The 14,330-nt window shown below is 44.1% G+C and overlaps 1 protein-coding gene across 2 annotated transcripts in view; it reads right to left on the bottom strand.

Annotated features, from left to right (window-relative positions):
* The window catches only part of nrg3a (neuregulin 3a), a 558,282-nt gene that overhangs the window by 38,283 nt on the left and 505,669 nt on the right, over positions 1-14,330 (bottom strand). For both annotated transcript variants that reach the window (XM_079559922.1, XM_079559921.1), the window contains exon 2: positions 8,496-8,625. In XM_079559922.1, the coding sequence (XP_079416048.1) occupies positions 8,496-8,625 (130 nt within the window). The remainder of the gene's footprint in view (positions 1-8,495; positions 8,626-14,330) is intronic.

Genomic DNA, 14,330 nt, shown 5'->3' with positions numbered 1-14,330 from the left:
CCAGTCCATTTATAACAGAAGAAAGGGCACTGGTAAAAGATTGTTGTGTCGCGGCCGCCATCTTCACTGTTTTGGCTACGGCCCGGAGGAGCACTGGCTGATGGGAAATCCTAACGCAGAAGATGACGCACCATTAACTCCCGCCTCCCGTGCTCTGATTGGCTCGTCTTGATTTTACCTGAGTCAGCGAGACTCAAGTCACACAATTCCAGACTGATGAAGAGAAACTGTCGTCAGGATCCTGATTCAGCCTGATCAGGGAAACTCTGTCTGTCGCCAACGCACTATTAACACGCAACAAAATGCGACACATGTTCCCTCTCTCTTCAGTAATATGTGTGTTATGTCTTCATGATAAATGCACATGTTTAAAGCACTGTGCGGTTTGAGAAGAGCATTTGCATTTTGGTCTTGTCTTAAATAAGAATAATGTGGGATTTTCCATCATGACCACCTCTTGTTCCCCTTGTGTCATTTCTGCTCTTTCTAATTTCATGGCTGCTTTGTGCCAATTGGTTTGTGGTGTGTGTGTGTGTGTGTGTGTGTGTGTGTGTGTGTGTGTGTGTGTGTGTGTGTGGGTGTGCGTGTGCGTGTGCGTGTGCGTGTGCGTGTGCGTGTGCGTGTGCGTGTGCGTGTGCGTGTGCGTGTGTGTGTGTAAGCAGCTCAGTATGCAGACAGCGGCCCCTGTGTGTGACCCCGGGGCCTTCCTCCGTCAGGTGGCACTGGTGCATGTCTGACTGGCCAAGGGGTCAGTCAGGACAACGGCCGCCACATCAAAGACATTTTTATACTAAACCTGCTAAAGAAACATGATCACAGTTAAAGGCGGGATGTGTAAAGGGCCCATGTCAGTGGAGGAGAAGATTATGGCATTGGTGTGAAAAGGCTTTAAAGACACACACACACACACACTATGACTGTGTGCGATGTGTGTCCCATTACACATGGGAAAATGAAAAACAAAATGCAGTACACCAACGAAAAGTCTGCAGAGAAATGCCTGAAAACAAAGAAGAAAAAAAGATGCTTTCACAGTTAAATGTATTTCGTCTTATGCAGTGGGAAGTTGCAAATGATTTTTGGGACAATATGAAACGTTGCTTAAATGAACTGCTTTACAAAAGGGTGTTTTTCTGTTTTTTTTTGGTCTGTTTTCGTGTCCCTTCTCCAGTCCCATTTTAAAGGGATATTTCAGGATTTTTGACATAGGGCCTCATTTCCTAGTTATCCAGAGTGTTGCTGATTTCTGGAGATGTTTTTTTTGTATTTCATGCAGTTCTTATGTTTGAAGAGTTTCGTGGCGCTAGGCTAATGCAAGGCTAGCACATTTCTATGGTATCAGCTACCCTGCATTAAAAAAACAGCCTGACCCGCTCCACAGTGCACCTGAGGCAAATCACTTATTACACCAGGCTAACCATATAAATGTCTGTGTCGGTAGAATAATTTTTGGAATATAACTGACCTTGCATCACATGAATGATCGCATTTTGAGGGACTGTTTTCTAGCAGATCACTCCACCGCTGCGTAGCTTTTACAACCATGAAGCTGATGCTGCTCAAACATAAGATATTTTAAATGCGAAATGGTCAAAATTATTCTATCGACACAGACATTTATATGGCTAGTCTGGTGTTATAAGTGATTGGCCTCAGGTGCACTGTGGAGCGGGTCAGACTGTTTTTAATGCAGGCTAGCTGATACCATAGAAATGTGCTAGCCTTGCATTAGCCTAGCGCTACGTAACTCTCCAAACAGAAGAACTGCATGAATTACAAGAAAAAAATATCTCCATAAATCAGCAAAACTCTGGATAACTAGGAAATGAGGCCCTATGTCAAAAATCCTGAAATATCCCTTTAACTGACGAGGAGAAAGGGGGCGGGCACAATTCATGGCGGCCCCCACACGAACCTCCGGAATCAGATGAATATAACATGTTGTTTTCTGAGTAGCACTACGTTTTCTGTGGAACGGTGAAGATTGTTGAAAATCCTGGGAGACAGTCGGGAGGGGAGTTTCTGAGAAAAGCGCTGGCAGTCAAAAAGTTATGACACGCTTTGATCAAACATGTTCATGGACACTCGTCATTTGAACACTAAGAATCTCTTGAATTAATCCACTAGCATCAGATAAATACAAGCTCTACGGATCCCTCCAACAAATAGGTCATTCAATTTTAATTTTGGAATGGATTTCGGGATCAAAGCTGTCAGCCCTGGACATTGGTCTCAGTGTTGGCTTCTTAGCTCGTCTTCTGTTTGATTCCGATCAGGAATATGAGGAAGGCCCCATGAGGCGGTGGCTGCTGGGGTCTGCCTGAATAACTAAAATGGTGTTGACCAAGCGTTCGAAGGACAGCTACAATAGATGAAATAATTACACCAGTACTTCTTCAGCACAGATTCTTCATCTCACACATTCATTTTGGTTCCATAAACACTCGGATGTCGATGGGAAAGTAGACTATAAAATCAATCGGCCAAATTGATAAGGCAATCTCTTCGATTTATGATGAAGGCAGTTACACACATTAAGCCACCATACATTCACTTTGGAAAAAAATCCGCTCATTGCTAAAAAAGTCATTAATCTCTTTGCCCTCTTATTGGCTTCTTGCCGAGTTGGGGGAAAATATTATCTAAGGGCCCGGGTTATTTCCTGGTTAGCTGAGCACCAATGATTGAACGGAGGAGCGTGACGCCTCCAGGCTACAGCGATGGAGGGAGCACAGGCGCGAGGGTCCGAGTGTGCCGATTCGCACACACAAACACTCCCGATCACCTCCCCCGTGCCGGTCCACAGACCACAGGCAGGACGCCGGAGCTCTTGGGGACAATTGCACCCATTTTAAACAACCCCGGAGCATCCTGGTACTGCACGGTTGAATTATGACACAAAGGGAAAATTGTTGCACAAGAGATGGCCTTTCATCTGGCGGATAAAAATGATTCACGCGGTGACAAATGACAGCGCAGAATGTCTCTCCACGCCAGATCAGACTCCACTTTTACAGGCTGATTTGTCTCAATTTGTAGCAAACACAAATTGAGTGAGATTATGCATTGATCCCGGGCCCAGGGTGAATTCTGTCAGTGGATTGTTGATGGGAGCAAATGAATGTCTGACTACAAGCCAAGCAATGGGCCATTTAGATTTTTATGTCCGTGTTAATGCGTGCCAGCATGCCTAATGCATCTCCTGAGAAAATGTCCACAACCCTGTTAAGACTCATCTGATTTCTTTACATGCTCCTGAGATTAGTGCACAATATACAATATGGGCCTGGCCTTGTGTTACTAAACACAGGTTTAGACTGACGGGTAGCACTCTGTGAAATCTTAACTTTCATAAAGGGATGCACCGATACCAGTATACAACATGCTTGTACTTATATTGTACTCATTAATGTGGTCCTGATACCAGAAACCAATACCACTTGTCGTTGAGGAGAGCAAAGAGCAACAAACTGGAGAGCTCTTCAGTGTAAATATTCCACATTGAGCTGACTTTATTACAGACTACACTTCCTAAATCAGAGACTGTGCTGGATTTAACCAGAGCTAAATCTTTCTTTATTGTGAACCAGTGGCGCTGGGTCTGCAGTGTTTACAAGACCAGCAGCTAAGGTAGCTAACTAGCTAGCGGCTAATGATTCTTAAGTAGCTTTATGCTCAAGGAGGAATATCTGTAAAATTAATTCAGCGACTAAAAAGTACTACAGTCATGAAAATGCAAAATAAAGAGATAGCATGTCCATATGGAGCAAAATGTAGCTGCAGCAAACATAATCAAATCATGTAAACTAATTACTAACCAATCTGCTGCGAAGAAGTCTGTCTATAAACCATCTATGTACTTTTAAAAAAAGGTAAAAGAGACCTTTTATATATATAAAAAAAAAAACTCTTCCTCACCCTCCGCGGGCGGTCTCTTTTTCCTCCTGCTCGGGTCCTCTACCAGAGGCCTGGGAGCTTGAGGGTTCTGCGCAGTATCTTTGCTGTTCCTAGAACTGCACTTTTCTGGACCGAGATGTCTGATGTATTTCCTGGGATCTGCTGGAGCCACTCCTCCAGTTTGGGGGTCACTGCCCCGAGTGCCCCAACGACCACGGGCACCACTGATGCCTTCACCCTCCAGGTTTTCTCCAGCTCTTCTCTGAGCCCCTGGTATTTCTCTAGCTTCTCGTGTTCCTTTTTCCTGATGTTGAAGTCGCTTGGTATTGCTATGTCGACCACAACGGCTTTCCTCTGCTCTTTGTCCACCACCACAGTGTCTGGTTGGTTCATTACCATTCTGTCCGTCTGTATCTGGAAGTCCCACAGGATCTTTGCTTGGTCATTCTCTACCACCTTTGGAGGTGTTTCCCACTTTGACCTTGGAGCTTTCAGCCCATACTCTGTGCAGAACAGCAGTGGGGAGAGGGCGTCTGCTTGGAATATGCCACATTTGATCGTGACTTTGCCACTAGCCTCAAGGGTGGTTTTTCCATAACCTCATCGAGTTTGTAATGAAGGCTCTTAGAGTCCTGGTGATGTGGTATAGCTCCAAACATTCAATGATCCAAGTGTGTGGCATTGAGTCGTAGGCTTTCTTGTTATCAGTCCATGCAGTGCTGAATGGTACAGTATATATTCTATGTCATGATGGGCCAAATGCATCCTCCCCTGCCATCTATCCTTTCATCAATTTGTTCATTGCCAGGTGGATTTCCACTTTAGCTTTTGGAGAAAGAAGTATATTATTTGCTTATCTGTCAGTGTTAGTAAATGTTGCTGTCACAGGTTAAAAATCCAATGGGAATAAAACTGTGGTGCAATAAAACAAAGTCGGGTTAAAAGGGAATAAAACAACAATTTATTACTGGCCAGTAAAAAGTCAAAATAAAATGTGAAAGGGCTAAAAAGTAGAGGATATAAAAGGACTAAAAAGCTAAAAGGAGTGTGTGCAAAAGTGCTTTCGGTGGGGGGCTCTGTGTGGGGCTCTGTGTGGCGGCGGGGGTCACGGGGCCAACCTCGGGGCACGTATGCCCGGAGAGTCCTACCGCTCATCCCGCCGCGCCTGTCCGGGTGGCAATCGTCTGCCCTCGACGCCGCGTACGCCCCTTGTCCACGAGCTCGTCCTCCTGCCCTCCGACAACTGCCCGTCCTGGTCCTCCCACTGTCCGGTGCTCGCTCGCTCGTTCATGCGTTTGTCTGTCTGTCTGTGCATGCCGTCGCCGTCTCCTGTGGCCTGCGCCCCTCCACGCCACCACTCCTGCCTCCGTCCTCCGTCTCCTCTCTCCCCCTCTTCTGGTCTCTGTCCGCCTTATGTACCATTGCCTCAACTAGGCACACCTGCAGCAGTCAGCGGGCAGGGGCGACGCTCCCAGGGCAACGAGCTTTGCTGGGTTAAAAACGGTTTGAAACCATCCATCCATCCATCCATCCATCCATTTTCTGCCGCTTTATCCGGGGCCGGGTCTCAGCAGTCTCAGCAGAGATGCCCAGACTTCCCGATCCACACACACCCCCTCCAGCTGTTCTAGGAGGACCCCAAGGCGACTCCAGGCCAGCTCGGAGACATAGTCCCACGAGTGTGCCCTGGGTCTTCCACGAGGCCTTGTCCCACTAGCACATGCCTGGAACACCTCCCGCGAGAGGCGGCCAGGAGGCATCCCGAACAGATGCCCTAGCCACCTCAGCTAGCTCCTTTCGACGTGAAGGAGCAGCGACTCTACTCTGAGCTCCTCTCGGGTAACTGAGCTCCTCACCCGATCTCGAAGGGTTCGCACAGCCACCCTGCGAAGGAAACTCATTTCGGCCGCTTGTATTTGGGATCTTGTCCTTTCGGTCATTACCCAAATCTCATGACCATAGGTGAGAGTGGGAACATAGATCGATCGGTAAATCGAGAGCTTTGCCCCCCTGGAGCCAGTTTAAAACCATGCATAATAAAAACACACTAAAAGCAACATAAAACCCAGTCCGCTCGTGCCTGTGTCATTACTACATTTAGTTTGAATTGTATTTGTGATATTAAGAAAGAGAATGACAACAATATGCATTAGTCTCATAGCACTTTTGTTTTGTTAGTTGTTCATTCAGTCCATACTCAGTAAGTGATGTCAGTAGTCACAGCTGCCCTGGGGTAAACTGATGGAAGTGAGCCTGCCATTTTAGGCGATCGATTCATCCAACCATTGAGTGTTGCCCGACCCTGCTAAGCTCGCAAAGGCAGCATGGCCTTGGAACTGAACACGGGCAGGAAAACTCAGGATAAAACACTCGCAACACTTCGGTACGCATGATCAAGGCTCACAAGAGTGAATATGTTACACACGCAGGTCGCCATGGAAACAAGCACCTAAAACCTGGGCACACAGTCTGCTTCCTCTTGAAGATATTCTCTTGTCATACAGGAAGTGTATTGACATGCTGGGTTCCAGAGTATGTTTCAAAAAGAGTAGAGACCATACCCCACCCCCAACAGAACCATGTACTCTGGTGGTACCACCATACCCCACCCCCAACACAACCATGTACTCTGGTGGTACCACCATACCCCACCCCCAACACAACCATGTACTCTGGTTGTACCACCATATCCCACCCCCAGAGGACTGAGACCTCAAACACAACCATGTACTCGGTGGTACCACCATACCCCACCCCCAGAGGACTGAGACCTCAAACACAACCATGGACACGTCTGACCTGTCCTTTATGTAAAACTATTCACACAAACTCAACCTATTGCATCTTCATCAAGGTGGACGTTGTTTTGGATAAACAAGCTGTTATGGACAACTATTCATCCTTAGACATTCTGCAATCCACAGCTAGGCCAGTTTAAGTGCAATTTCTCCATCTGTGAGATCAATAAAGTATCATCTTATCTTATCTTATCTTATCTTATCTTATCTTATCTTAATACAGTTCTGTGATAGTCGACCACACAGTACATGCATACACACGCGTGTCATTCTACCATTCTACTCACTAATGCATGTTTAACAACAGCACACGCTTTCAAAACCACCTGACATGGAAGTCTAGCTTTGGGACGACATTTTGCTGAGCCACGCGAGACAGCAGACACTGGGATGAAAACAAATATTGTTTTTATATTCACTTTTTGGCAACAACCACAATACAGGAAGCTAGGCAAAGGAAATATGAATGTAATAGCACTTTCACAGAACAGAACATCTGAGGATAATACAGCGCAGACGGTCATGCTGTGTGGGAATGGCCATAGATTTCACTGTCCACACCAGATTTGCCACGTTATGGTTTCATTTACAATTTAAAATAATGTTTGTGTATGAAGAACAGACATTAAGAGTGAATGGATATGGCATTTGTATCATTTCTCTATCATTATCATGTTATAAGATGATGTTTAGTGGCCACTGGATGTTCAAGCCACAAAAAGCATCAATGATTTAGAAAATTAATTCAAACTCTAGACACTATACACTGTACGCTAAATCTTATCTTAAGTAAAATCTCCAAAGGTCTGTACATTCTCACGAGGCTTCGACCTAAATGTGGTCGATGGTTGACAACAGATTTGCGATGTTTGAGGCTAATGCTAACAGCTCTAGGAAAAATACATTGAGCAAGCTAACGGACTCTGAACAGTTTCCCAGACTTTCCGACTGTCCACATATGCTGGGATCAAATCCTGCTTCTCCTTTTGATTTCGATGGTCACAGTGAACACACTGTGTCCAGAACTGACCGGTTTGAGCTATTTCAAGGACTGGGACTTTAACTCATTTCTATGAATTAATGACACTGATTAAAAGAAAATCAGTTACAGAAACATTTACAACAGTCTTTCCTCGCGGCCGATTCACCCTCTCTTTTTACTGCACAGGAGCAGCAGGTCACTTCGCTCTCTCTTTCTATTTCATTCTCTCTTTTTTCTTTCTCCCCCACTCTCTTTCTCTTTCATTCCCTACCTCTCTCTCTCTCTCTCTCCCCCCTCTATCCCTGTCTCTGTCCGCCCTCCCCCCCTCTCCCCTCACTCACTGCCACACTCTAACTTTCTCTCCCCTTCTCTCTCCACCCTCTCTCTCTCCCTCCCTCTCTCTCTCCCTCACTTACCACCTCACTCTCCCTCTCTCTCCCCCTCTTTCCCCCTCTCTCTCTCCGCCCTCTCTCCCCACCCCACCCCTCTTTCTCTCTCTCTGCCAGCCGCTGCTCACTCCTCCAGGGGTTCATTCTCACCATGCCCGTTTACCTTTCCTTTGATGCATATTTGAGTGACACTGCCTTTGTTAGCCTTGATCTTAGCCTTTGTTTAACTTTCATGTTCTGTAGAAGAAAAAAAATATATACCTGAAAGGTGTGTGACAATGACAGGCACTAAGTGCTGATGTCCAGCTGGTGAATTTGCGAGTAAAAAGTGTGCTCCCCAGTGCAGCGCCCCCTAGTGAGCTGCACCTCCAGTGCTGTCAACAGAAAACCAAGAATTGCCTCCAAACGGCCGAGGACGAGCGCACTTACTTGCAGTGCTTGTGCGGCCCGCTCAGAGTCTCGATGACGAAGCACTCCCCTCCATTCAGGCAGTAGGCCAGGTCCTTCTCGTGGCATGGCTTGAAGTGCTCCGAGTGCAGGGGCGGCACGCTGGGAGAGGCTGCACACACAACACACAGGGAGTTAAGACAGACAGGTATGGAGGACACACTTTACACACACACATGGACACACTGTGCTTCATCTTTGCATGGATTTACAACTTACAACTGCGCTGATTTGTATCTCGCTGCATGCTCGGAGCGCCCTCAGCGAGAAGCAGTAGGGACTGTCCCGTCCTTGCACACAAGGTTTCCTAATCAGCTAATGGCATGCTCACAAATAACAAACGCAGATTAAGTCCAGAACTGCTCATGTCCATCATGTCCAGTGATGGTTGTGTTCGATCTGTACCACCACAACATCCTCGACAAGTAAATCACAGGTTAGGATAGGTACAACTCAAAAAACTCAACATGTTTTGGGTCATTATGTATGAAAAACGAGACTTGTTATTGGCTTGGATAACAAGTCTCTTAAACTTGTACTTAAAATAGATAAGTCAAAGGCCCGACACCTCCCTTGCAGGGGTCACTGTCAAAGAAATGCTAAAAACTAGTCTGAAACTTCATAACATGGATCCAAATATTTTATAAAGATGGGCAGTGGTTTTTCCCACAAATGTTTAGGTTTAAAATATATAAAAAAGAGGACAAGACATTTTTTGTTCCTCCACTAGAAAAAAAGTGGAAAAGGTAGGGCCTTTAAGAATGGACAAACAAATATGCAGATATTTTTAATTTGACCTAACGCTAACCAAAATAAAGTAATAATGCAATTATTCAATATATTGTCTATAGTAGAGAGTATATATTCTCGATGTTTGTTCCATAGTTCTGCAAATGTACAGGTGATTGTTTTGCCGGTCGAAAACTTCAAAGTTCCAGGCTGAAATGAGGTCCCTGAATGAAGCACCTGCATTTAGCTCTCAACAAATGATCCCAGCCTTTGCAAAGATGATGACCATTCAAATTGCAATGTTTTGATTGTGTTCCGATCGACCCGGCGGCTGATTCCCCATGGATGCAGAGCGAGGGTTTCCCCCAGCTCCTCGGCCGCAAGAACAAGTGTTGCAGCCAGGGGCCCATTGTTTGTTTGGAGCACGAGATGTCACCCGCTCAAGATGAATGTGGGACTCCTAATAATGTGTCCCGCCATGATGAATGGGCTGTGGTCACACTTGTGCAGGCGGAGAGTGTGCCTTGTCCCGCTATTCATCACCGCAGAGAGGCAGCGGACTGGAGGGGGGGACTGGGAAGGGCCCTCTGAAACATTCCAAGAAAAAAACTATTGAGCACAAACTATTGAAGTAAGTCAACAAAATTCATCAACCACTGGGGGAAAAAAAGGCGATCCGGCTATTTTAACCACCACTTTCACTTCATCACGAGCTAAAGAGTCGGCTGCACGTCGTATCGAGCCCGTCTGAATCCGTCCTCTCTGAACGCTTAAAAATGTGCAGCTGGCCATCGTTCAGAGCAGAAAAACTAATGTCTATATAGGGATCAATACTTTTTTCTGATACCTATTCTTAAAGGGACTATACAGGGTTTAAAAATGTTAAAATTATGTATCTTCCTCCCCCTACATGTTCCAGCCATGTCCTAATGTGTAGAATGAGCTCAGACCTGTTCACCACAACTGCCTCTAAAATACTGCACTGTCACTCAAAAAGCTGTGTCCATCGCCATGCACGAGCTTAACATAGAGACTGCAGTTACACGTAAGACCTGAAGTGGCAGTGGTGAGTAAAAAAATGACAATGTCCCTTTAACTAATGTTTCCCTTTTTTTCAAAATGTTTTCTCAATTTCTTTCCAAAATTTTTCCATTTTTTTTTTTTTTTCACCTTGAGTATTATATAGCCTATTTTTATTTATTTGGGAAGAGAGACAAGAGAAACCATAAATAACTGGATCCACAACATAAATGATCAATGGTGTTGATATATATATATAAAAAAAACTAAAAAACCTCTTCCTCACCCTTCACGGGCGTTCTCTTTTTCCTCCAAGCTCGGGTCCTCTACCAGAGGCCTGGGAGCTTGAGGGTTCTGCGCAGTATCTTTGCTGTTCCTAGAACTGCACTTTTCTGGACCGAGATGTCTGATGTCCTGGGATCTGCTGGAGCCACTCCTCCAGTTTGGGGGTCACTGCCACTGATGCCTTCACCCTCCACATTTTCTATACATATATAAACATCTCAGAATCATTCAGAATATTTATAATTATATTTGACACGCAAACTACTATTTATTTGAACCTTCAGGAAGTCGCCGAGAGACGCTTCGCCGTGGCGTGCGAGCCTTCCTAATCACTGGGTTCATATACCATTCTCCTGAGAGCCTCTTATTACTGGCACAGACATAATTACTGTGTCAGAGCCGCCGCCTGTTTTTATCTGCAGGAACGTAACCAATTATTTGCGAGGTGGTCTGTATCTGCCCAGGTCGAGGATGTCAGCGCCCGCCTCGTCCCTTCATCAGCGGCGGCTCCGTGGGGCTAGAGCCCACTTTTATGTGTGATCAGCACACATAAAAGTTACTCAGTATTTCTATGACACACACACAGAAATATCCAAAATATCACATACACCTTATTTCATTATTTCACATAAGATTTATTCACAAATATCATTTAGGTTTTACTTGATAAAGGCAAGAGAGTTTTACTTGATTTAGAGTTATACATTTAATTCAAATATCATCATGCAAATACTTACATACTTACAGTATTGTTCTAAGTAAATGTTAATAGTTAGTTCTTTCAGTGTAGGTAACCACAGATTACACATGTATTATAGGGCTGACTGACAGCTGTCATTCTGACCAAACCCTGCTTAGTTTACAAGATCAGCCAATAGCACAAAGCACAAGGGAATAGCACGTTTAAAGGGGTGATGCTTTTGTCCACGTCCATTGTAATGAGCTTGTAATGTCTTAAACCTTATCACGTTGTTTAGATTCAGGAAAATAGAGCATACGGAAATGTTTTGGTTAAAGCTAAGGAATCCATTTCAGTTTTATGTAGCGGTGTAGATTTATTTCGCCTACGTTGCAAATGTGTTTTTTGAGAGGAAAGTGCAGGCGGTGAGCACTGTATTTAAATATAGTACCATTTTTATCAGTCGATAATGTAAAATCTTAGAATCTGCCATTTGTGCCAAACATAGTTTTATTCAATGCTAATAACACTTTATATTAAGGGGACAAGAATTCATGCATTCATTAATCATGACTTCATCATGTATTAACATGAGCTCATGAATTTTCAATAATAAATGGAAACACTTCAAAAAAACGGCATTTTAATAAATCATGAACTAACAATTAATCCTGAACTATTCACACTCATACTTAATTACTACTTCATTCTATAGTAATTAATTATTCATGAATTTATACACTTAACTCACTCGTAAATGATCGTGAGTAATTAATCATAATGAATTCTGTGCAGAAGAATCAAATGAGAGCAAGGACCGAGCTTTGTATAAAGCTGCAAAATCAAACTCATCATGAGTTCATTATGAATGTGCCCCTTAAAACTAAAATGTTGTATCTTTGAAAACTTAAAGAATATATATGAAGCTATACTTTAAGAGAACCATTATAAACAAAAGAGAGAAAAAAAGAAAAGAAAAGAAAGAAAGAAAAGTCAGTTATTCCTTTGCTGGTGTTTTTGTATGACTTTATTCAACTCAGTCCTAGAGGTTTTCTTCATATTTCATTTGTGCTGCTTTATATAAACCTGAGCTAAGGTGTTTAAAGAGGGCCAGGGTCACGGTTAGAAAGGCAGAACAATACAGAATATAATTCTTTTTAAGAAATATTCTCAAATATGTCACTTGCTGTTAAGTAAAGTAAAACATGCTGCTTGGATATAGTATCATCACATTCATTTCATAAGTCATTCTGTTTGAGATATAGGCATTAACAAGTGTTAAACTAGTCGCATTTGTTGAGTTAGTCTCTTCAAACATAGCTTTATAATTTTTTAAGTTTTCAAAGATGCAGTGCTTTAGTTTAAAGGGGCTAGATGCTAGTTAGCCATACTCACTACTGTGTAACTGCACCTTCTATATTAAGCTCGTGCATGACGGCACTTCGGACCCGAAGTAACAGCTTTCTGAGTGACAGTGCAGGATTTTAGAGGCAGTTGTGGTGAACAGGTCTGGGCTCATTCTACACATTAGGACATTGTTGAAACATGTAGGGGGAGGAAAATACTTAGTTTGAACATTTTTAAACTCCGTATAGTCCTTTAAGGGGCACATTCTTTATGAACTCACGATGAACTAATAGTTTGATTTTACAGGTTTATACAAAGCTTGGTCCTTGTCCCTGTCTGTTTCTTCTGCACAAAGAAATTCATCATGATCATGATTAATTACTCATGATCACTAATGAACTTATTTATTCATGAGTATAAGTACAAGGAACTAAAGTTAATTCACTGTTAAACCACCATTATTGCTGAGATCTTCCTTTTCATCAGTGTCACCTGCCTTATATGTGCTCCTTTTATTTGGAACATCTATCTGCAAATATAATCATTCTGAAGTACTTTTTCCTGACACTGACATGGCTTTTTATCCACCGATAGTTTTGATCTCTCTTTGTTCCTATATAAACACAATTTCCTCCGGCCAGCATTCGTATTAGATTTTCAGCTTCAGCTTTGTCAATAAAATGCTCTCCATTCCGCTAAAACTGTGACAAATTCAGTCGTCAAAGATGCAGCCGAGCACATTCACCGATATCCACAGAGGCTCCAGTCTGCGGATGAATGTATGTGCTCCGTGAAATGGGCTATTGATTGAATTACAGGACTGTAGCCCCTCTGCCTGACCAATGTGGGCCCAGTTTTCCACAGCGTTTTGCTTTCTCACAATCAGCCCCGCACCTCCGTCCACACGGCGTTACTCAGCCAGCACATGTGTGTAATCAACACGGATCAGTGCCCCCTAAATGGACTATTCACAAGACGCCACGGACGCGTTAGGACTGGATTCAGGCTGAAATGGCCGACCCCCAGCGGCAAAGCCAAGGCGCCGGCGCATGAATGTGCCCAGACAAAAGTGTTTTCCATAACCGTGGCCTCATCGCTGACACCATTTTATGCTTGGATGGGTCTGATGTTTTTCATTGAGTTCCTTGAATGCAAAAAAAAACATAGTTCTGTAGCTTTAGCCGCACAAGAAATGTTCTTTGTCGTGTCCATGAGTGAGCTCCGTGCGTCTGTTGAAGAGCCCAGTTCTGCATACTTTACGGTTTGGTTCAAATTAAAGGTGACACACACATACTTGCTTGTGTGAGTCATTGACCCAGGTCAGGTCATTCTTTAGTGAATCAGACGCTCTTGCATTGGTGATTTTAGATTTGTGGGCACAGACAGACACTCTCAGACAGACCTTCAGTTTGATCCAAGGAGGAGCGACGCTTTGCTCTGTGCAACACAAACACTCTGTCTATTCCAAAGGTTTCTGCAAAGTACAGTCAGGCTGCCTTCAGTTTGTTGCTGGCATCGGAGCGGTAGGTTGGCAGTAGGTTGGTAGTAGGTTGGCAGTAGGTTGGCAGTTGGTTGGCTGTAGGTTGGCAGTAGGTTGGCAGTTGGTTGGCAGTAGGTTGGCAGTAGGTTGGCAGTTGGTTAGCAGTAGGTTGGAAGCTGGTTGGCTGTAGGTTGGCAGTAGGTTGGCAGTTGGTTAGCAGTAGGTTGGCAGTAGGTTGGCAGTAGGTTGGCAGTAGGTTGGGAGCTGGTTGGCAGTA

This window comes from Gobius niger (genome assembly GCF_951799975.1).
Source record: "Gobius niger genome assembly, chromosome: 7".
Taxonomy (NCBI): Eukaryota; Metazoa; Chordata; class Actinopteri; order Gobiiformes; family Gobiidae; genus Gobius; species Gobius niger.
The sequence above is the reverse complement of the archived record's forward strand: the minus strand, read 5'-3'. Positions and strand labels throughout refer to the sequence as shown.